Genomic DNA, 24,264 nt, shown 5'->3' on the forward strand with positions numbered 1-24,264 from the left:
ACTAAAAGATGGATGCCCTAAGCGACGATGCCACAACCAAACTTCACTTAGCCTGTCAGAAGTTGACATTAAAGCGGTCCGTGGCTGTGCGCCTGGTTTCTCCCCCACATAAGTCTGGTCCAGACGAAAGAGCCTGCCCCTCAAGTACCCCCGACCGAGTAACTCCCCAGTGAGAAGATCCTGAAAAATCACATACATAGGAAAAAAGGTCACAGAGCATTTGGATTCAACATTTAACTGTGAGACAGATATCAAATGATGAGATAAAGCAGGTACGTATAACACATTTTGTAGCACTATTGTGGGAGTGATACAAACTGACCCTTTTCCTAACACAGGGAAGGCTTCACCATTAGCATTAGTAACATATGGTACTGGTGGAGAGGATAATTCAGTAAAGTAAGATTTGTCATAAGTCATATGATCTGAAGCACCTGAATCAATAATCCATGTATCACCACCAACAAAGCTAGAAATATTTAAGGCCATACCTATCTTACCACGACCAGCCACTGATGCTGTGGGTGTGGCGCCTTCTGCTGTATGATGGTCATGTCCGGATACACCATAGATGTCTGGTTCTTGGACCAACTGGATAGCTGCTTTTGCCTTGGGACGATAAGTAGGCCTCTTAGGCCTAAGATGAGGGTACAACTTCCAACAAGACTCACGAGCATGGTCACCCTTGCAATAAGAGCAAGGGGGACGAGGTTGGTCCCCAAAGCCTGGTGGTGGTCCTTGCTTGTGAAGTGGAACTGAACTCGATTGCTGAAGGAGTGGTGCTGGTGCTCTCGCTTGAATAGTGAGACTAGAGACTTCAAGTTGTGCTTGAGTAAGACTTTCCTGCTGAGACTCATCCTTACGAATATATGTGAAAGCTGTAATCAGATTAGGAGGTTTTGTCATTCTGAGCAGCTCTCCTTTGGCACTGTTGTGTTTTGCATCAAGACCCCTCAGAAAGTGATGAACTCGCTCAAGCTCCTTTTCCTTCAAGTACCAAACAAGATCCTCCTGGTTCTTGATCTTGCAAGGACGTTTTGTATCAATTTCAGCCCAAATGTTCCTTAGCTTGGTGAAATACTGTGCCACTGGCTGCCCATTCTGTTGCATTGAAGAAGCAGTGCACATTAACTCATGAACCTGTATGAAATCAGACTCATTAGTATATAAATCTTCCAGTGTCTTCCAGATCGCCTGAGCTGTATCACATTGTTCCACCAGGTCGACTATGTCCTCATTCATGGCCTTGTACAAGACTGACATCACAAGACCATCATCATCTTCCCACTTAGTGTAAGCATCAACATCACTTTCACTAGGGGCCTTAATTGTCCCAGTTACATGCCCCATCTTGTGCATCCCTCGAAGATGAGCCGTCATGATTTTCTTCCATTTCCGAAAATTGGTTCCATTGAGTTTGGCACCCCCAAATGAACCACTTTCAGAATTCTTAACAGATACTTCAACTGTCTGAACATCTTTCCCCTGAGAACTTTCAACTCCAGAACTCATTGCAACACAAATACCAAATCAGTAATTTATGGAGCAAAAATAATAAAGGGCTGAATAAACCTGCGCCTGGTGCACTTGCACTGTCGGTGCACTGGAGCTGACAATAAATAGTGACTGAACCGGGTCGGGTCGAACACAACGAGCCGGGTCGGACTAGAAACGGGTCGGGTCGGATTAGCAGAACCGGGTCCAAGAAACTGAACTAGACCGGGTCAAAAACAGAACTGGGTCGAGGAATGCGGCGTCGACCGCGTCGTGACAGAGTGGATCGGCACGGCACAACGGCGCGGCAGCGTCGAGACCGGGGCACAACGGCGTCGGGACCTGGGCTTTGGCACGGCGGCGTCGAGACCTGGGTTTTGGCACGGCGGCGTCCTCTGGGCAGAAAGGGCAGCGTCGACTGTACCTTGGCTTCGGCACGACGACAACTTCTGGGCAGAGACGACGACGGCGGGGCAGAGACGACGACGGCGGCACTTGGATCCCGGTCTGGACACAGCAACGGCAACAACTTTTGGAAAAGAAGAAGCGGCGGCAGCGAGGCTGAGCCGTAATATTGAGGCTGAGCAGTAAAAAATCAGTTTGACAAGGGGCCTACGTCAAACTGAGAACAGTCGGAAAAACTTCGACGATCGAGACAATAAACCCTAACAATGAGGTTTATTTAAAAAGACAAACAACCGTCTGATAAATAACCGACGTCGGACGAAGAATTTGCAGCGGAAAAACAAAGAGACAAAGTCCTTTCGGATCTTTGCTCTGATACCAAGTCAAATATAACAAGGTTTGGAGAATGAATTTTCTGATATCTTATTCATCTCACAGTGGAGGCTATATATAGAGATACAAGTTGTACAAACCCTACGTACTATGTACTACACATACAGAATAGGAAAGTAATAACAAATTAATTTACATGCCTAAACTAACTCCATGACTCACGCTAACAAAAGTCACCTCAAGGATATCGTGTGACAATAAATATATGACATAATTTAGAAATTACGAGTCAAAGAAGCCAAATATGATATTAATTATGTTTGTTTTGCAATATTGAACAAGATATAAAAAGTTACAATTGATCACAGACGCGTGATAAATCTAAACCGTTTGTCTATCAAGTTTCATGCCAATCTACGGCTAAAACAAACCACGCGGGGCGTAGATTGTAACATAGCTTATAGCACTAAAAAGTGAGAAATTGAGACAGGTCAAAAACCAATTTACTGTCCCTGGATTCCTTTTCAGCTCTTCAGATATGGTATTGCATAAAACATGCATATGGTGGTGCATTTCTTATCAGATTCATATGAAAACAACAACGGTTACATGCAAATCAGAGGTGCAGCTAGAGCTACCTACCCCACCAAAGACTCATCCAAACATCCTATATAAAGGATCACCCTCCCCCTGCAACTATCACTGCTGAATTTGCTAGACCTTCGTGTTCATCGAACGATCATCGTTTTACATCCTGAAAATGGCCGCCGAAGTAGTTGTCTCAGTCTTCTCTAAGGTAAACGACGACATTTTGCAGAACATTCTGGGGAGACTGCCGGCGGTGGCGTTTGCATGTTCGGCTTGCGTTAGTAAAACGTGGAACAGAAACTGCAGCAGCATTCTCTGCCACCCCATGTTCGTTTCAGCTATGTCTGTCAACCCAGACGCCTGTGTGAGTATAGTCCTTTATGATCTGCATGTTTTTTTGTGTGGAGAAAACTGAAACGAAAATAGCTGGATCAATTCATCATGGATTTCTTTTGTTCCATTTGTTCTTGAAGGAGGCTGTGGATGAGGTGTTTGAGGAGGTTTTCTCTCGGCCGATTCGTCCCGACTTTGCCATTGTTTACATTGGCATGGAGTATAGCTTGCCAGTGACAAGTCTCTTTGTAAGTCTACCTCATTTTGGATTTGACACACAGCAAGTCATCTAATTAATTCTTCAAGTGATTTTTTTTGGGGGGGTGTACGTAGGTCTTTGAAAAGCTACACCGTACAGTTCCAGTTATCATCAATCAAGCTGTTGGGCTAATCGGGGTCGAGGCCGGAGCAGATGAGAATGAGATCACAGAGGTTTTATTTGTCCCTTTTTTTATTTTTATTTTTATTTCCTTTCAAATGAATTTGAAAAGGAAAAAAAAACTACAACATTGGACTGAATAAACGTGTTATTTCTCATTTTTACTATTTCTATTCGAATTCCAAGTTAATAAACGTGTTATTTTGTCCTTTTGCAGATAAAATGGGAACCAGAGAAGGAGAGAAACCTTTGGACTGAATTTATGTTAATGGGAGGCAATACTATCAATGGAGGGCTTATTCTCTCTGTTGGGTATGTACCGGATTTGAAAGTGGATGTCATTCCACTTCTACGATCAAGGACTGTAAGTCATTTTGCTTAAACTCTGTTAATATATATCTTATTGCTCATTGGAAATGTTCAATCGACTCTGGTGTTTTGCACTACTCAGCAACCCTATTGGCCATTGATGGAGTACTTTATGCTGGAGATCAGGAGCTACACTGCCTCTGTTTCAGGTTCTTCCAATCCAGCTTGCATCACGATGTTTGGGGTAAGTTGGGGTTAATGTTTCATCTGGTTTTTATTCGTAATCAAACACCAATTTTTTCATGAACAAGATACAAGAATTAGTGACCAAATTGTGTTGCTTGCTTTGCAAGAGTGTTTGTAATGTGCTTGTGACAATATATATGACATGGTTTCTTCTTTTCTAGGATCATCGTGTTGATATAAGACCCATTGTTGAGAGACTAGGTAAGTACTCAATGTGATTGATCAAAATGTACTACTTGTTTACTCATTAACCCAATTTCTTGTAGCTGAGAATTGTGAGTGTGCTGTAGATCATGTCATGCATGAGGAGACTGCCATTGTAGGAGATGCAAAAGGCTCCTTTCTGTTCCGACGTAGGAACCAAACCCAACATTACGATATGTTCTTCTTTGATGCTGCTGCTCTAGTATTTGCCAGGGACCAAAACAAGTCTGATGGTACTATATTTTCTTTCTTTCTCAACACAATGTTCTAAATTTTTTGTGATAATGTGTCTTGATTTCTTGACTGTGATTTGATGGACAGAGCTGGGGGAAACTCGGTTTCATGTGGCGGTGGCCGACGGCATGATTCCATTTGGTCCTGAGCTCAGGAGTGTTACGGTGTATGAGGATCCATTTGCTCGATCTTGGATTTCGGGCGTAGTGGAAGGAGTAGAAGAAGGGTATCCCATGCTTGATTGCTTCAGTCTCTTACAACAACTTATAGATCAGGTGTGTTTATAAGTAAATTCCTACTTGATGAGCACTAAATTATTACTGGCTAGTTGAAAACTTGAAATTAAGATGAAAAAGGGCAATTAATCAAGAAGCTCCTTCTTCTTTTGTAGTTGGAGTTGGGCAACCCAAATTTTTACATTGAGGTCCGCAAAGAAAGACAACACTCCACACAATTCAGAACCACCCTGGCATGTCATGAAGTTTTGGGGTGAGTAGCACACTTACTTGAAAAGATTGTTTTAACAAAGAGACCAAAGTTGCAGCTTGTACAATTCTGAGTTGTTGCTGTTATTGTTTGAACAGAGGTAACTACTACTCCATCATCGTCAAGGGTAATGGCATACAAGCTGGGGATAGATTCATATTCCTGCACTCGGATCCTGGAAGTGCACTGACTCGTGTTGACGATGCTCGTCACAGTTTGGAAGCATTGGATGATAGCCAAGAGGTGTTCGGAGGCTTGATATTCTCCAGCCACCACCGCGGCAAGTCCTTTCTCGGAGCCTCTTGTGTGGATACGTCTCCCTTTACTGGCAAGCTCAGTGGAGTCCCCATAGCTGGTATCTCCTGCGCTAGAGAAATTGGGCGTGGTGCGTTACTTGGTGGTCAAGGACTAGGGTACTGCTTCAATGCACATAGCTGTGTTTACCTAGCTATGTCTTATGTTCCTCCCATGTCCCAGTCCTACTGAGTATCTGGCTGGTGTCTCTTCCCCCCGAACCTGTTGAAACAAGCACTGTACTATGGTTCTTCGACAGCCTCCAGATGCTATAGTGGATCTTGGATGTGCTGCTAGTTAATATCTATCATTTCTTTCGGAGAAAAATAAACTAGGCAATCAAGTGCCATGATACTATATTCTTGGCGCTCCTTTCTGTCTAATTTTACTAAGCATGTAAACTTATTCTAGCAATGAGGGTCCGAAATTATGAATTTTACTTTTGAAAATGACAACTTCATTTGTGAACCGGAACTAGAAATTTGCTAAAACGAAAATACAATACAAAAGTTGTTTACAAAATAATCACTAGCGGTTAAATCTTAACCCCATTTCGATATCTTAAATATTATTTATGAGAGTCACCGTATTCCGTATAAAAGCCTATGAAATATAAAGACTCAATAAACAAACTTATATTTCATGATCGACTCACTTGTCTTTATAACTAGAGCCGATTCAAATATAACTAACTCGCAAGTCGCAACTAGAGGCCTAATGATCAACTCGGGTCAAAAGCATCTCCAGCAGTGAACTTTAAAAATTGTTATATTTAACTATAATTTTTAAAATTTAGGTATCGATTTAACAATGTTGTTCCATCAGTAGTTATCATTTATTATGTTTTAACTAATGGTAAAATGACCAGTGGGCAAGAGAGGAGAGATAAGATTTAGCTATTGTTTTAGTTATGCATTAAAATTGATAAATTTGTCAATTTTATTTAGCAATTATTCAATTTAAAATAATTTATGCATTTTGATGGAACATCAATTTACCTCAAAAATTGACAAATTTATACAGAGTGCGTCAAACGAAAGTGACTTATCACTAAAAACGAATAAAAAAAAGCCACCGGCATCGGGTAAGGTGAAGGGGTTATTTTGTCATTAAAAATTAGAAAAATGAAAAGAAAAAAAGTATCGAAATGACGTCCGTATGACATATTTATGACGTAATATACTTGTGAGGTGAGCCTTTTTACTCTCTTCCCCTCGCAAACAGCGGCAGTGAGGTCTGAAAAAGCTCGGAGATATGGACGAGGCCTCATCGTCGACGCCGAAGCCAAAGCAGCTCAAAACGACGACGTCGGGAGAGATGTTCTCCCTCTTAAACGACGATCTCCTCCACAACATCCTCGCCCGCCTCCCTGCTCCCTCCTTCGCCGCCGCCGCTTGCGTCAGCAAATCCTGGAGTCACGTCTGCACCCTCATCCTCTCTCGCCCCAAACTCGCATCCGCTCTCTCTCTCAATCCCAACCTCCAGGTTTGGATTTGCTTTTGATCTCCTCTACCTACAAGAATCGCAATCATTTCTACTTGAATTGAATTGGATCTCACTAATTTGATTTGATTGAATTTAAGGTCGCTTGGGAAGAGGTCACACAGAAGGTCCTAGCCGAGCCGATTCGGCCGCATTTCATCATCGCCAATGTCGGCAGCGGGGCCCGCTTGATCGCTGTTCACAATCTTGTATGTATTTATTTGTTCTTACATTTTTGATTTCTAAGTTATAATTTTATTTGTTTATTATATTTTACTGATCGGAACTGCAGATATTGGAGAAATTCGGGTCCGGAGTTCCGTTTGTTGTTTCTGTTGTGGGTGGGGTTCTTGGAAGAGATGTTGCTAACTGCGAAATCAAAGAGGTTTGATGAGAGTATGTTTTGTTGATTAATAATGTAGGAGAGTGAATAGTTTAGTAATGTTGTGTAATTGGGTTGGTTAGGTGCAATGGGACTATGTTTCGGGCGATGTAAGCGAGGAAGAAGGCGATGAACCTGCAGAGGATGGGAGTCACGGCGTTCTTCTGACTGTAGGCTTTGTGCCGGGTTTGAAAGTTGAAGCTATCCCGCTGTTATCGACAAGTGCATATGTGAGAATCTCGTGTCTTGAAACTGGATTGCTGATTTCTCTCAAAAGTTTTTAGAATCTTTGAACTGTAACGATTGACTCATAAAGAGTTTCCAATGAGATCAGGAACATCAAAATGTCTTTATGGATGCGTTCCTCGCGGATATTAAGGATTACACAGCCTCTGTTTCAGATTGCAGATCCCCTGTAGGGATTATAATGTTTGGAGTAAGTTGCTGTATCCATACCTATTTTCATGTTCTCTTTCTGAAATTAAATAGTCAGCTACTGCTGAAGTCCTTGCATTACTAACATCTGATGTGATTGATGGTACAGGATGGGTGTAATAATATGAGGCCAGTAGTTGATGCTCTGGGTGAGTATTGCTCTCTACTCAATTATATTCTTCTTTATTATCTTCCTTAATTAGAGTGTAATTTGGATGAATTTTGTTTTAAAAGGTTTGGAGTAGAAAATATCGTTTCATTTTGGTACATCGTGCACACCTCGAAACCTGCTTTCATATTTTTATGTGTTACAACATGTATAAACTTTTCCTTACCAAGTTTCTGTTGATTATGCGTCAATGTCTGATCTTGGCAGATTATGCTATGCCCAAGGAAACTATTATCGTGGGTGACGAGAAGGGTCGGTTTCTGTATAAAAGTGAGAAGGAGTCTAGAAATATCTATGGGAGTGCAAAATTCATTTCAGTTGCTGTTGCTCTTGTATTTGCCAGGGACAAAGAAAACTCTTGTGGTAATTATTCAATGTTTGTTTAGTTAGGTTAATGTTCAAATAACTTATGTGCATATTTTCACAGCCATGTAAATTAATTTAGGGAAACACACATGTGATTTCTTTCAGATTGTTACTCTAGCTTTGCTAAATCTGACTCCACTTTTGCATTATAACCTTTTTTTTTTTTTTTTGTAAATTCCCTCTAGCCCCCAAATATCACTGATCTGATTTGTTATGAATGACATGGTGTAGGGGATATTCAATTTCACATTGCATTGTCCGAAGGAGTGTCAACAGTAGGTCCCAAACACAAGGCTGTCTCAGTTAGAGCTACAGCCTCTGATTCTACTTGGCTCACTGCTAGAAGAGAAGGAAACCGGGAGATTCTTGATGGTCAACGAATCCTGGATGATATTAATGATGAGGTAAAAAAACACTACATTTAGCATCCTTTGCACTTTAATACTCTGCAGAAATTCACAGTTGACTTTGAAGTATTGTCTTGTGTCAGACTAGTGAAGCAGAAGTAATAGATGTAAACATTAAAATTAATTTAAGAATTCGTAAAATCTGATATGTGCTACAACTACTAATGTGACAGTTACAAGATCACACAGATTCGTCTGACCTTTACATTGGGGTTAAAAAACGAAGAAGTATCTCCACAGGGTCAAAGAAGCGTAGGCTGGTTACTTACCTGGATTTCCATGGGGTTACAGGGTAATATACAGAACTTATTTTTCTCTTTAATTCACTTTTGTTGCCTTATTGATGGTGCCCATATACTTCAAATATAATCTGTTTCCTGCAGTGAAGCAACTGATTTTAACATTGTTGTTAAATGTATTGTTCTAACTATTTACATGTGCCATTTTCCAGTGGAGACGAAGAGTATCTTTATGTCAATGACGTTGGCATCAAAACTGGTGATTACTTCCATTTCTATCGTCCAGATCCCCAAACTGCCTTGTCATCATCTGCAGATCTCTCTGTAAGCCTGAAAAACGTGAACCTGGGGGAAGTATTTGGGGGTTTCATCTTTGCTTGTTGTGGCCGTGGTGAGTCGTTCTTTGGACGTGTGAATGTGGATAGCTCTCCTTTTGTTGAGAACTTCCCTGGGGTTCCATTGGGAGGAGTATTTTGTGGGGGCGAAATTGGACGTGGCTCTTCAATGCTTACCAAGGAAGCTCAGAAGGATTGCAAATGCAATCTGCATGTGTACAGTACTATTTATCTTGTGTTGTCATTTACTCCAGCAGTATTAGATCATTAGATGTTGCCTGCTGTATAGCTCCTTTCAATGTAAATGGGATGTGCTCTGCCTCTCAGCTGCAATTGGCCTACTTAATTGTTGGCTTATGCTCCAGTTCTTTCCCATTTTAGAGAACAGATTTCCATTTTCTTTTTTGCCGTTCAGTAGAACTGAATCTGTTTGTACAATCCTATATGGCTCCAAATTCAGTTTCCAATGGTATTTTTCATTTCAGCATAAAATATCTTGTTTCTCATGCGTTGTACAAAAGCATTCATTTGTATGTATGGTGGTGCAAGTACCTAGAGGGCAAGAGGAGCTTTCGATCTCTGGCTTATTATTGATGTGACACCAAATTATTTGTAGAGGTCTTAGTGTGCATTTAATTAACTTCAAAGCATATGATGAGAATGACGCAAGATCCTCTATATAACCCATATATATGGGTTGTTATAACCTTTCCAAAATACAAGAGGAATCACTAGGACATTTTTTTTTCTTTCTCAAATGATATTATTTTCTAAATTCGAAAGGGAAAAGGAAAGCTGTGAGTCCTTTTCACAACAGGAAAAGGAAAAGGAAAGCTGAAACTATAAAGCTGGGGAAAGTACCTGATATGGGGGAATATATACAAGGTTTGTGTAAACATAAGTATACACACTTCAAGTTTTCAACATCGCAGTGGTAGCAAAGCTCAAGCATTTTAACGTTGCTGTGCTTCGTGGTGAAGATTAATTGGGTTCTAAATTCTTTGCATTCTAGTAATTAAGGCAAAACTCAAATATGAAACGAGGGTACTCGGAATCGTCCTCCACCTCTCTCGAGCCACCTCAATCCAGGATCAAACACAACCCAGAAAATGACTTCTTGGAAGATGAAACCACAAACATTTTCGCACGAAAATTGGCCGAGCATTACAGTGATCAAACCCCAGAAGAAGGAGAAATCAGTCCAGAGCATTACAGTTATCAAACCCTAGAAGAAGGAGAAATCAGTCCAACCATGGAAGCACAACCCCAAGAAACCCGTACCGGGAAGAAAAGCTTATTACAGACTGAGCCGATCTCCAAGGAGCCAAGTCTTGATGAAGTGGAGGATATCATACGCTACAAATTCAAGAACAAGAAGTTACTAGAAGAAGCCTTCACGCATGCTTCTTCCATGTGCGGCTTCTCCTATGAGCGCTTGGAGTACGTTGGCGACGCGGTGCTCGGTCTATTGTTTTGCCGGGAACATTATTCTCTCTACCCGAATTTAGCTCCGGGAAAGCTGACCCGCCTAAGGGCTGCTAACGTCGACACCGAGAAGCTTGCACGTGTGGCGCTCCGTCACAACTTCCACCGCTATCTCCGCCACAAGAAGCCTTACCTTGCAGACCAAATTCAACAATTCTCGCTTGCGGTTCTTGAGTATCCATTGCACTCGAATGGTCTTATCGACGCGCCCAAAGACCTTGCAGATGTTGTAGAGTCCTTAATTGGGGCGGTTTTCATGGACTGCAACTCCATAGAGCTTGTGTGGCATGTGTTCAAGGGCTTGCTAGAGCCGATCATAACTCCGGAGACGATACATGTACATCCAAACACACAGCTTCTTGAGATGTGTCAAAAGAACCGAATGAGTCTTAAGTATGTGGACTCATGGGATAAGGATTCTAGTGTTGAGTGTGTCATTGACTGTAAGATTGTTGGAAGAGGTACTTATAGTCTTCGGAAGGACGTTGCGATGAACCGAGCAGCAAAAGATGCGTTGGACAATAAGTGGAAGTGGATGGAGAATAATGGTGTCACTGCTCAAAGTGTGACAGAGGAGCCAGAACAGGTGATTTTGAAGAACATGAACATGGAGAATAGTGATGAAGATGATAATAGCTCCGTCGAGCAGGCGGAGGAACCAAGTGTCAGTTCTTTGGTGCCGGTTGCTCCAGGAAAGAAAGATATGGAGGAACGTCTAGAGACTAATGACACTTCCCTTCGAGGTCACAATGATGAGTTCATTGGACTCTCTAAAGGACAACGAAAGCGTCTTCGAAAGAGACAACGGAAGACTTTGGCTAACAACACAACGGTAGTAACTCTGGAGACAATACTAATACATTAGTTCAAACCTTTCTTGAAATTTGTTATAGGAATTGCTCTATAGGGACAGAGAATCAAGATGTAATTGCATAGGTTGTGTAATGTATAAAACTAATTTGGTCTGTTTATATGAAAAATATACGAATACTTGGTTTTAATTCGCACATTTTTGACAAAAATGCAGTATCTATAAGAAGAATCATTCATATGCATATGTGATGTATAATGTATGTTCTCGTATACGTGCAGCTAATGATATGATAATTCCGGAAATATTGTGATGAAGTGGATAATGTAACTGTGATATTGGCACGGCTCAATCAAATCAAAGGACCCGATTCTTGGGAGATTTGATTTGATTGAGCCATTCCAACATCATACATTTCTCATCAAAACAACAAGACCGACAATATATATAGATAATTAGGATTGAATCATCAGTCATCACCTTCTTCAATCGTCTGTTGCTGCATATCCATGACCGGTGAGTTGGCCGGAAGCAGAGACAAAAGGTAGTAAACATGCCTGATGTGGGGAAGAAGACATAGGAGGTGCAAATAGGGTTGCCAATACGTAAAGAAACAAAGAAGAGTGGAAATTTGTAGAGGTGGGATTGCATATAAATAGCGGTCTAGATACTGTAAATCTTGCTAAGTCGTAAAATATAGATAATTCATATGAAATTTCCATTTGGTCTTCCACGATATAAACTTAGTGGTTTATGACATTATCAAAACTGCAGAGAAAATGTCTTGGTCGAATCCAAACTAAACTAATTTTGGCCAAGCTTATGTATGGACCCCCATGATCGATCATCTTACAGTGAGATTGAACTGGCAAATATTCTATGTAAATCATTTGCCGTCCAATCTAGAAGTTTGCCAAATGGCATGGATGCGTACAGAAGGAGTAGTTGATGAACATGATAATAATATTATTTGTGTTTAAGTGAAGTATATGTCGAAAGTCATTGATTTATTTCTAGTTGTTGGTGTAATGGGTTGTTGCAAAGTTCCTAAGAATCTTACAAGTACGGCTTTTCAAACAATCTCCTACACTAGATGTTTCACATTGAAAAGTAATACATGAAATTGTCTTAGATAGTTTATGTTATATAAAATTACGTACTATGAAAAACAGAAGTGCAGAACAGAAAAGTCTTGGTTTTGCACTTAGAATTCTTCTGCCATTCACTAAACTAGAATGAGGTTCAAGTTTTTTAGATGCAAAAGCAGCCTTCATAATGTGCATGGTAATGGAGCTAATGATATTCTCATAGCTCCACTTAAAAGACAGAAAACCTACGTCTGCATATTCGGTATTATTCGCCAACCCATAAGGGCCAAGCCATGAATGGCTTAACCTAATTCTTTGTCCCTTTTTATTCATGATTTAGTGCATGTCTTACAAGATAGAATATGAATATACAAAGCAACTAGTTAAAAAGAAACAAATATTTAACCCCAAGAATTGGAGCCATCCTCTACAGGAAGCTGGAGCAGCATCATTATAGGCTTACAGCATATCATTCTATATAAACTGTGTATTGCTCGAGAGATGAGAAAGGGTTATTTTGAGGAGCAAGATTCAGCATCATAAGTAGGTGAGGCAAACATTATCTATCGTGGAACTGGGATGTGAGTAGTGGTTTGTAATGGCAAGATAGTTTGAGATAATTGTTTTGGACCTAATTGTAGTTTATAGTTGGTGCTCAAACTTATTATAGGGAATTAAGGAGTGGTCAAGCTAATAAACCAGTGTTTACTTGTTTAGTGAGTCAAAACTTTATTTAAATACAAGTGCAACTGATTCCCATGAAGGTAGCTTAAGCTTTGGTTGGTACTCTTGGCCTCCTATACCAACCAAAAAGGAAAGTTAAATCAAGTGGCCAGGAGTATAGAATAGTTGTCACCAAACCAAAGAATCTATAATCCCAGTTCATGCAAGCTTGAATATTCTTTTTAGATGCCATATGTGTATAAAAGAACATTAGGTATTAGTTGTATGAGTACAATGATATGAGATCAAGCTAGCAACAGACAATGATCTTCAACAACAGGCAAAGACAGATTTTCAGAATTTTCTGATACACAGGGTCGCCGTGCAACTGCTATAACACATCCCATTGTCGATTGATATTTCAAAACAATTCAATCGAAATACAAGATAGGCACTCAAAATGATTTTAGCTCTATGTCTCGGAGCTGCTTATTTCCTTACAAGGAAAGCCTCCAACTAAACAACGTCAAATACATAGAACGATGCAATGAAACTTATCAAATTTCAATCCCCAAAGACTTCTTGAACTTTTCAACCTCCAAATATACTGTGGAGTAGGGGAGGTATTCTTGGAAATATGATTTGCTCAGATCATTTATGGCAACAGCAAGTTTGGGGATCTCCAAGGTCTCTTCATGTGTCAGAGTTCGGACAAACTTTGCTGGATTTCCAGCCCAAAGTTCACCAGTTGGTATTCTCCTCCCCGGTGGAACCACAGAACCGGCTTCAAGGATAGAATGGGTCTCCACCAACGAACCTTCCATAAGAATGGAATGCTGCCCAATAATGCATTCTGGCTCAATTGTGCAAGACCGCAACAGACTGTATGCACCAATAGTGACAAACCTCTCAATGGATGTCTCTGCTGGAAGTCCTGAGAAAGTGAAATAGGTTGCATATTATATACCTGGATATCCCAGCAGAACCACAAAAAGCATTTGCTCACTTGGATAAATTTAGATATAATAGGTATACAAGTTTAGACAAAGATTTAGTAATGATTGCATATGGTGGAGTCGTTAGCACCTACAACAATTCAGTAAGCCACTGACAAGCCATGGACTTTGTAAGAGGTTATATTACATCTGCTAATATGTGATGCAATGATGAAGACCGATGAAGTTATGTGGAAACCCACTCCACAAACCGAAACACGAAGATGCAAGAAAAAAATGATATCGAGGGTGAGATACTGATTGCTAGAAATTGAAGGACACTGGTAAACTAAAGAATGAGGTGAACTTGCTGCCCATGTATATAAGCTTCAAACAAGAGAAGATATACGGATAACGGGTTAAGAAACGACCAGATTCCAGAAGCTATAAAATATTCCAGACACCAACAAGGAAACCTGCATAATTGCTGAAACTTGCAGATCCTCACACAGAAGGACCTATCTATATCTTAGAGTGATTGACTAGTGTGCTTAGCATATCCATTGGCCCAAAATTCAGGCTGACAAGACTAGAGCAGGATAACCTAGTAGACCAAAATTTGAATGGAAGCTCCAAATGGTAACAAATTAACACATGAAACATTTCAGGGTTTGTTACTACTTGTTATGCACACAATACTAGAGCAAGTAATTTAATCAAATAATCAACAGCAGAGTGCCACTAACTCCAGAAAACAACGTTACATATTGTAGCCTGGGACTCGATGGAGTTAAGCAACTGAGGTCGAAATCCACATGGTACCTTCACACTACACTTCCAAAGAAAGATATCACTGCCTTCCCCCAAAACACTTTCCAACGAGCAAAGGCATAATGCCAGGATAACCAAATAACTTTACTTCCATGAACAAGTTGTGCCCTAGATTCAAAGCAACAGATTTGAAGAAAAAGATGGCCACAAATCAGGCTCTCCTTTTGCACAAAATGCACATTACCAATGGAGTGACATAAGAACTTGGTTACATTTATCCTACCACGAGGTGCTAGATCAATTGACCTGCTCAATGAAGACTTGCATTAGAAAAAGAATGAAGGACCCAAGAATTCAATTTCTCAAGGTCTTCTGTCTGGTCTATCACATTCTCCAATATGAGTTCTCCAAAACCGTATTAGGAAAGCACCCAAACTGTATTAGGAAAGAAAAGGAAGTAGTGCTGTTTGCAATGTCATTCAAAGTATTTCAATTCAAGCCTCTAGCTAGATTGGACTCTCAGCCACTGAAATTTAATCTATATTGGCTCCTGATGATGTTCAAACGGGAATTCATTTCTAAATGTAATCCACCACTACTTCCCTAAAAGAACCCTGCACAATCCCCCATCTCACCAAATGAGCCCTCCCACTTCCTCCACCCTTTCAGCCACCTCACTCAGTCTTCGAAATTAAGATATCATAACAAACAACACCTGAAAACCCCAATGCAAGTCATTCCTATCTTTCAGTTAAAACCTATTCTTCCATTCTCCAAATCACTCCTCCACTCTCCTCCTCCGCCGAACCCGAAAGAAAATGCATTAATAGATTAAAACATAGTGAAAGATCCAAACTTGATGTAACTAGCGTAACACTTCCCATAAGTTAACTACCGAAATTTTCATTTCACACTATGAGGTAACTACCTTGCTCAAATTTAACAATCCATAACTACATTTCTAAACACAGACAACCAGAAAATCAAACAAACGAAAGTAAACAACTTTGAGAATTCCCAAAATCAAAGAGTAAAGAATTTCGGAAATTGCAGAACCTGTAGGGGAAGACCAAGCGGCGTGGAGCACACACCGTTCCTGAACATTGGAGCAGAACCCGACGGTGATCTTATTGAGATCGCCGCGGAGGACGGAGCCGGGCCAGACGGAGGCGCCGTCGTTGACCGTGACCTGGCCGGCCAAGACGACGTTGGGGGCGACGAAGGCGTCGACGGCGATCTTAGGGAGCCACTGGCCGAGAGGGATTATCTTCCGCTGGCCTCGGTAGTCCCACTTGACCCGATCCGGCGACGGCGTTACGGCTTTCGCGGCCTCGGTGGCGAGCGCGCGGTGGAGGAAGGCGGCTTGGGAGGATGGGGCGACGGAGCTCAGGGCTTGCCTCGAGATGCGAGCTAGAGCCGCCATTGGAGAAGCGGAGAGGAAAGAGAGAGAGAGAGAGCTGGGATTGGGGAGTGTGGAAGATGGAGATGGAGGAGAGTGTGAGGTTTGGTTTTGGGCCGGAGGAGGACTCTGGTGGTCTTTGTTTTCGTCGATTTTGGATTTTGGGCCGGGAGGAGAGAAGAATTACTTTTACTCTTGTAATTTTCAACTCTGTTTTTTAAGAATTACTTTTTTACTAGGGTGTGCCTTTTCTTAAGAAAATTACTGTTTTACAACTTTGTGACTACTCATTTTCAGTCGTTTGGAGTTGAGGTTATGTAATGAGGAATCATGACATGAAGACGTTTCCGATGGTTAAACGAGGACGAAATTGGTGCGATTGATGTCACGAAGTGTTGGCATGAATCAAATCATTACGTACCGAAGTTCTGTGAGTGAGCATTTGTGGCACCTTCAAGTAATAATCTTAAATAGGATCTTTCTTACCTCATCTTTAATGTTAAAGTGTTGATACCCGAAAAATCATGCATTTTGCCACGCTACGATTTGTTACACAATTAGTGCAAAAATCCATAATCTTGGGTTAAATCCTTGATTATAACCCGTCAAGCAAACATGTCCATTGATGTGGGCCCAAACCACATCCACGCATCTTTAGGGCTTGTAGAAGTGGGTATGGTGTGGAATGTTACGAAGACACATGCCGCTCGTTCACCGATTTAACATCGTCGATAATTTCGGTCTTGGGCCCGAAATTCAAGCCCGACGTCCTAAATCGATAACGAATTGGTGAAAAACAAGAGAATTGGACTACTCATTCTTTAAACCCAAAACACTTTTAATACCCAAAAACCCAACTCTTTTTAAAGGCCCAAACCCCTCTCTTTTGCATAAAAAAACCCAATTTCTTTCCTTCTCCCTACCCGAACCAGTTCTTCTACTTTCTCTCCCCGCAACAGTGTCAAAACCTAGATTTGCGGCTTTATCCAACGAGAAGTCCCTTTATTTTATGAGACGAGGAAGGAGAGAGTGTGCGACCGATTCCAAAGCAGCCCCTTCATCCTCAAATGACGAGATTGCAAGTTTCAAAGTCCATCTGTCAACCTCGTTCCCTGTTTTCCGTCCCTGTAGCCGTCCCTGCAGTGAGACGACCCTCTCATCTTCTGGAGCAATCTTCTCCTTCCCAAAGTTCCAAATCCAAAATCACGTGTTTGAGGGAGGAAAATCTTTTACCTAGCAGATTAGACCTTGTAAGCCATAGTAAAAACCTACAAATTGAGCCCTATAAAAAGAGGGGCTTGGGGTTGAGAATTCCATCAAGCAACAACCAAGAAATCCCCATAAACATTCAAGCTCTCAAGCCTTCAAGCAATAATCCCTATTACTCAATCCCCCAATTCTTGTTCTAAAAACCCAGCCTTTCCAGAAAACCCAATCCTCAAAACCAGTCCAATTCTCTCACCGCGGTGCGTCTTTAGCTCCCACACCATGCTTCACGCTACAAGCTTCTTTCGATTTCCATGCCGTATGAATCACGAACGAATTTCTCTCAATAATCGAATTATTGAGTTAAATTCGGCCTAGTTATTATTTAATTCGAAAAAGACCCCACACAAAGATATTAATACAAAAGAAAATTTATATGACATCTTATTTGAAGGTGTCTTTGCTATAGCACGGTATTTTTTTATGTAAATATTCAGTTTCTTAAATTCGAGATTTCATTTGTCGATGTGACGAGTAAAAAGTTATACATCGATCCATCATCCATGAAGACGACAACTAAAACAAAATCTGGCCGGAATCATACATAGAACAAAGATACATATTGATAGAGTTTATACTTTATACACTTCGGCAACTGCGGTAATTACATGCATCATAATTATTCATAATAACAATACACCCTGCTATATACTCCATACACAACAAAGAAAAAACAGAAAGGTACAAAAGAGCTCTTGTTAAAACAAAACAAGAAAACAACAGAAATAAACATCTTAATTTGTTTCTTCATATCAAGTACTAGTTATATAGCTCAAGCTCCAGGGTGTTTGATCACGGAAATGATCAGTGTTTGATGCTTGTTTACAGGCCATGACAGCATTACAGCTGCAAATATCGATTGCGACGAAGAGAAGAACCCTGATTTTCAAATTTAAGCTGCAAATATACCAAGTTACTAATTCATCAAATATCCAAATGCACCATGCATGCATGGTTTCAATATTGGTTAGTCAAACCAGTCGAAAAAAATATTGGTTAGTCAAATCGTAGATAGATACGGCTTAGTTATTTACCTAGCTAGCTATATTTGAAATGTAATAACATTTGGTGCACTTGTTCCAAATGTTATCGAGCTGCTTGCCACACCATACTCAAGCTCCTGCAACTTAACCTCAAATGAAGTTTACATACACGTTCAGTTAGTTTTATATAGTCTGGATTCTCCAAAACACATCTTTGGTTCATGTAAAGAGCAACAAAGCAAAACGCTGGTAAATAAACTCTCACTCTCTTCTGCAGACGCGCGTTTTCCTCTTGCAGTGCTTTATTCTGTAATTTTTTACATGAAATGAAAAGCTAATTGTTTAGTTTGAGCGCCCTCCAAATTAATTAGGTCTTCATTTAAATAGCTTCAAACATATTACAGATGATCAAGGGGCGCTATATATGTATTATGTACCTTTCTTTTCAGCAAGCTGATATTCTCTGAAATGATCCATCTCTGATAGAACGTCACGAATCAGTAAAAATCTTCATTAGCTAAGTCGTAGAACTTCTAATTATACAGGCACAATCTATATATATTAGGTTTACTGGGTATAGTTTCTCTTTTTGGTATGCAAGTGTTGAATTCGATAGATAGATAGATATACCATTCTAGAGCGGATGCGTTCCAGCCCAGTCTTTAACTGTCTCTCTAGCTGTTTTAACTCTTGCATACCCAAAATTGATAGCTCTGCTCCAGCTAAGTTCCTGTATATATGTAGATTGAATCAGATTGATGAACTAAAATTAAGCAGTAGTGCTGTACTGAGTATGAAGTAACTACTAAATTAACGTACTTGAGCTTCATTTCCAAGTTCTGTGTTAACCTTCTTAACTCTTCAGTTTCATACCTCCATAACTGCAAATGCGTGTTATGCATATCCCAAACAGATCAATTAACAGTGATGACTGATGAGATCAACGTAGATAGCAACTAATAGAGAGAATATTAATTAATGGTATCCTGCCGCAGTTTCAGTATCCTAGCCTTGCTCTTTTTCTATTTCTAATTTCACAATTGGTAATCTGAAATGGCCATGTATAATTTCTTACATCAATTTTAATTACTGGGATTATTGACGTACATGAATGAATACGTTGATGAAGATCGAGTCTGAAAAGGTAATTACGTATACATGTATGTTATAAATACGTTGATGAAGATCGATCTTGTATTCTTGTTTTCATTTATGAGACTCTAATTTACTAAATTTTAAGTAGCTACTAATGTATATATAGAGAAGAGTTTATATATATACCTGCTCCATGGTTGTAATCCTTGTAGAGCATGCAGGGTTACTTGATTGATGCAGTCCTACTTGACTTCTATACATCGCAATCGTTCTATTTATGCTGCACACCCGCCAGATTGATACATTAAATCATATGGTTAATTAATTACCTGATAAAATAACCAAGTCCTATATATTGAATTGTAAAACTAAAGAGAGATCTAGTACGTAGCGAATTAAACGTACTCATGGCTTGCATATAGGTCGGGCTTGCTGGAGGGAGAGAAAACGATGAGAGCAACTTCAGTATCGCAAAGCACGGAAAGCTCAAAGGCTTTCTTTAGGATGCTGGTACGGCGTTTTGAGAAGGTCACCTGCCTGCTGATCGGATTCTCTATTCTCTTCAGCTCCACTTTCCCCCTACCCATTTCTCTACTTCTTCTACTTCTTCAGTCACTACTGCAAGTCTGCATATATAGCTAGCTAGCTAGGTTGCTATATAATGTAGTAGCTAGAAGATGTTAATCAGGGGATGAGGATTAATCGAGTAATTAACGCAGATGATAGTGCTGGCCAGTAACCGAACCATGGTTAATCTGATTTGCTTGAAATTTTGACACGACCCCACTACTCAATTCCCTTTTGGAAACTTAACTACGAACCCCACCATTCATTTGATTCATGAAACTCATGACTCTTTCATTTACGGTACCATTCATAGACTAGCTAGTTCAGTAGTTTGTGACTATTTGAACCATGTATCAATTTAAATTAGTCATAAAATTAAATATATTTAATTTATCGATATATTAATGTATCGTAAAAGTATATAAGTCATGGAACATAAGTCATACATTATGGTCATAAGTCATAATTTATGGTCCTCATAAAGTCATAATATGGGTTAATAAGCATATGACACGTAAAACTTAGAGCTCATGCAATAGGAGACAAATGCTACAGAGAAAACTAGAGTTGATATATGCGTCTTGCCGCGGTGTAATATCCACATTATGCATATTTCACATGTGTATAAGAGTTATCACAAAAATAACATTTATACAACAAAATATCTAGTCTTGTGTTCTACCTAAAATATAAATGCTCCAATTATTTTGATTTGTACGTATACAAAGCAGAAGATAAAATGATAGAAATAGTTCGTGAAACAACGGGGTAATAAATTATCACAGTAATATATTAATATCTCTAGACTTTTCTGCTTTGTGAGAAATGTTGGAGCTATTTCGAGAAGAGTCTAGAAAGTGTGAGAAAGGTGGAGAAATGTTGGGCGAGAGAGAGAGAGAGAGAGAGAGAAGTGTGGAAAAAAATAAAAAATTATATCTAGAGTTGAAATGAAGGGTAAATACGGAATTACATAGCCCATCAGCAGGGTAAAAATGTTCGCACATTATTCACAGTGCTTATAAACAGTTAACCAAACAATAATATATGGGCACAAAACGGAACAATAGTGAAAAAGATAAAACGAAACAGCGATATTCTCTGAGATACAAAGACATAGAGACGGGAGAAATAAAAATAAAGTGGTATGATGAGGCAAGATCAATCCAGAAGATTCAGGAGGCAGAAGAAAAGTAAAAAATGGAGGGCAAAAAAATCTTTGTCGAGAGAAAGCCTATTTAGAAAAATTTAAATTACCTGACAAAAAAAAAAAAAAAAACAAACATTGACTGTTGTTAATTAACAGTGTTTTTACACTGTTCACATGCTTATAAACAGTCGACCAACAAATGTATATAGTTAAATTACACGTTTCGATTGTGGATTTGATTCAGTTTGATTATTGTTACTAGGTGAGGAATCTTTAGTCACTTTGGATGCGACTTACGTTATTTGAATCATGTATCAAACTAAATTTGTCGTAAAATTAAATATGTTTAATGTATCGATATATTAATGTATCATACATTATGGTCATAAAGTCATAATATGGGTTAATAAGCATATGACACGTAAACTTAGAACTCATGCAATAGGAGCAAATGCTACATAGAAAATTACACGTTTCGGTTGTGGATTTGATTCAGTTTGATCATTGTTACTAGGTGAGGAATCTTTAGTCACTTTGGATGGGACTACATTTGCAATATCGAAAGTATGTGCAACCCACCATCAATCTCTTTTTGAATTAAAAAGGAAATGTTGAAGTAGTTTGCTGAGCTTTACCATGAAACGAGGTTGCAAACGTCAAATGGGGTCTTATTACTCTTATCTTGAAGCTTTTCGTGGAGACATATTGAGTCACGGGATATATAAAAGCTTCTGCCCCCCATCAATGGTGGAGTCTACCGCAAATGACATATAATGGAGTTCATCGATGGATTCAAAACTCCAAACCTACGACGTCCAGTTCCTCTTCATCACAACTTTGTCTCACTCTCATCTAGAATTCGTTTTTTTTTTTTTAAAACAACTCAAATATTAAAACGAGTTTGTTATGAGTTAAACTTACGATATCCTACTTACAAAAAGAGACTTATGCTACTTAGACCAAATTGTACTTGACAGCTAAAATCGGTTAAACTGCATAGCAAGTAAATGACAAGCTAAATGTATTGACATGCATATTACCTAGCTAATTTTAGTATTTCTTTTCAGCTTTCACGAAAATCACGTGCTGACACATTGTTTGGACTTTGGACATAGAGCGTACTGTGCACTAATTGATGTTAGATTACAATCAATTACATTTTCTGAGGTGTTGGTGAGAGATCTCTGTCAGTTGTTTACATATGAGGTTTGGTTAAACATCGTTTTCGTCTTTAATCATGCTAGGCGATCATGTCAATCAAATGCATGTAGTTAACTGACCATATAGAAAGGTTTAGGGCATGTAATTATGTATATTATGATGAAGTCTGCACCAATTTTCGTCTTCATGTTGGTTCATATGAAAATAACATTGCAAATTTGTAATCCCACTTCCCACCAGGAGCCATGCCATGGATTCTGTGACAATTCCAAGCGGACCAAGCGTCGTGAAAGATTCAAAATGTCCACAAACGATTCAAACTGCCACACGGGGTTAATTAGTTAAGATTAGCTAGAATTGCTTCTCTATTCACTAGAATCTTTATTTCCCTCCCTTTCTTTGTGCAAAGATTACATTTCCCTTACAATTTCAAGCTCAGAATTAATTTACATTTCACATGGAGAATACAATAGGAATATTTTTTTATAATCATAATATTTTTTGTATATAAGTAATGACAGTTAAAGAGGGGCAGGCTTCTTCTATAATGTATCCAAACTATGTTAGTCGCTACACATCTCCAAGGAACAACTAACTTTTGGATAGTCTAAGACAACAAGATCAAAGATAAAAAAGTTAAGGATTCCAATGTTGATGCTGGATCTGTGTGAAATTTCACGTTTGATATGCTCTTTTCTGTTTTGTTCACTGAATTTGTAACCATATAACTAACAAAATTTTATCCACTACTGATTACTTGGTGAATACAAGGTTTTAGCCATTAACCAATTGAATTTCGTTCGCTAAATTATCAGTTCCTTCCAACATCTCGCTTGTATAAGTTGTCTCTATCATGCATATGAGTTAACTCGATACAAGTATCCTATCAAAGTATCAATCACATTGTTCCAAAGCAAAAACAAACAATGTTACAAACAAGTCCAAATCTTTCCCTCAAAGCATCACAATTCATGGTCTTTTTACTTGCTATCCATCGTCACGTTGATAACATGTGATCATACGTGGAAAATGTGATCGATTCCTCTATACCAAATCGATCATAATAAGTATGACAAGTTCATAGCCCATCCCTATCCAGCTAATAAACAAACCATTCAAATCCAACCCCAATTGCTTCTAAGTTTAAATTGCACCCAGAAAAACCAGTCTTTCAAGCATTCATGATTTAGTAGCAACAGCAACACATTTAAACAGACTAAACATAGACAAATAAACCAAGAAAGTTAAATATGAGATCGATTGAGAGCACCAGGTTCTTAACTGCTCGAGCAAACTGACGCACTTCATCCGGTATAGATATGAACACCGATGGCGATAAGGAAGATGGTGAGAAGCCCAAAGTAGATGATGGCATGTACGACAATGGAGGCACCACTGGTCTGCATGTTCCCAAACTCCACCACTCTCCCCTTCCCGGGTATCTGAAACAGAAGCCCTGGAGTCAACAGCACAAACAGCACCACCGCTATGATCACTGGACCCCAATCCGCCATTGTCGCCCTTGTGTCTTCAGAGAGTGAATGAGAGAGGACCCTTTAGAACGGTGTGGAAGATCTGAGAAGGTGAAAGTGGGGATGGAGTTTGGAGGATTTGAGAGACAAGTGCGTTGATTTGATAGTTTTGTCGTGACAAAAACCGAGTGGGAGTTTTGAGGTGTCAGGCTTTCAACGGCTGTGATCTTCTAGGGATCTTTCTTTGCATTGGGCTAGATTAGTTTCGCAGCTGTTGGGTTTGGCCCAGAGGAAGTATAGG

General features: G+C 39.6%; 4 protein-coding genes and 1 pseudogene across 5 annotated transcripts in view; 1 reads left to right on the top strand and 4 right to left on the bottom strand.

Moving 5' to 3' along the window:
- LOC101295621 overlaps positions 1-24,264 on the bottom strand; it is an 880,650-nt pseudogene that overhangs the window by 2,647 nt on the left and 853,739 nt on the right. The window contains exons 163-165 of the transcript XR_184594.1: positions 1,697-2,001; positions 323-1,507; positions 149-180 (exon numbers count right to left, since the gene is read on the bottom strand). The product of XR_184594.1 is annotated as an uncharacterized LOC101295621 (transcript). The remainder of the gene's footprint in view (positions 1-148; positions 181-322; positions 1,508-1,696; positions 2,002-24,264) is intronic.
- Positions 6,585-9,612, top strand: LOC101304862 (F-box/LRR-repeat protein At5g63520-like). Its single transcript, XM_004297503.1, has 10 exons — positions 6,585-6,790; positions 6,889-6,996; positions 7,080-7,172; positions 7,253-7,399; positions 7,504-7,605; positions 7,714-7,753; positions 7,981-8,136; positions 8,371-8,543; positions 8,720-8,838; positions 8,998-9,612. Exons 1-10 carry the CDS (start codon positions 6,623-6,625, stop codon positions 9,389-9,391), a joined length of 1,500 nt encoding a protein of 499 aa, XP_004297551.1. The 5' UTR covers positions 6,585-6,622; the 3' UTR covers positions 9,392-9,612.
- On the bottom strand, positions 13,425-16,366 carry LOC101314174 (gamma carbonic anhydrase-like 2, mitochondrial-like). Its single transcript, XM_004297534.1, has 2 exons — positions 15,930-16,366; positions 13,425-14,101 (listed from the first exon to the last, which is right to left on the bottom strand). The coding sequence occupies exons 1-2, from the start codon at positions 16,294-16,296 to the stop codon at positions 13,725-13,727; spliced, it is 744 nt and encodes a 247-aa protein (XP_004297582.1). The 5' UTR covers positions 16,297-16,366; the 3' UTR covers positions 13,425-13,724.
- On the bottom strand, positions 18,081-20,265 carry LOC101290854 (MADS-box transcription factor 17-like). The gene is made up of 8 exons (XM_004297539.1): positions 20,022-20,265; positions 19,803-19,896; positions 19,341-19,402; positions 19,152-19,251; positions 18,959-19,000; positions 18,787-18,828; positions 18,573-18,658; positions 18,081-18,435 (listed from the first exon to the last, which is right to left on the bottom strand). Exons 1-7 carry the CDS (start codon positions 20,201-20,203, stop codon positions 18,581-18,583), a joined length of 600 nt encoding a protein of 199 aa, XP_004297587.1. The 5' UTR covers positions 20,204-20,265; the 3' UTR covers positions 18,081-18,435; positions 18,573-18,580.
- Positions 23,328-24,139, bottom strand: LOC101294753. Its single transcript, XM_004297550.1, has one exon. The coding sequence runs from the start codon at positions 24,003-24,005 to the stop codon at positions 23,796-23,798; it is 210 nt and encodes a 69-aa protein (XP_004297598.1). The 5' UTR covers positions 24,006-24,139; the 3' UTR covers positions 23,328-23,795.

This window comes from Fragaria vesca, linkage group LG4, assembly GCF_000184155.1.
Source record: "Fragaria vesca subsp. vesca linkage group LG4, FraVesHawaii_1.0, whole genome shotgun sequence".
Lineage (NCBI taxonomy): Eukaryota > Viridiplantae > Streptophyta > Magnoliopsida > Rosales > Rosaceae > Fragaria > Fragaria vesca.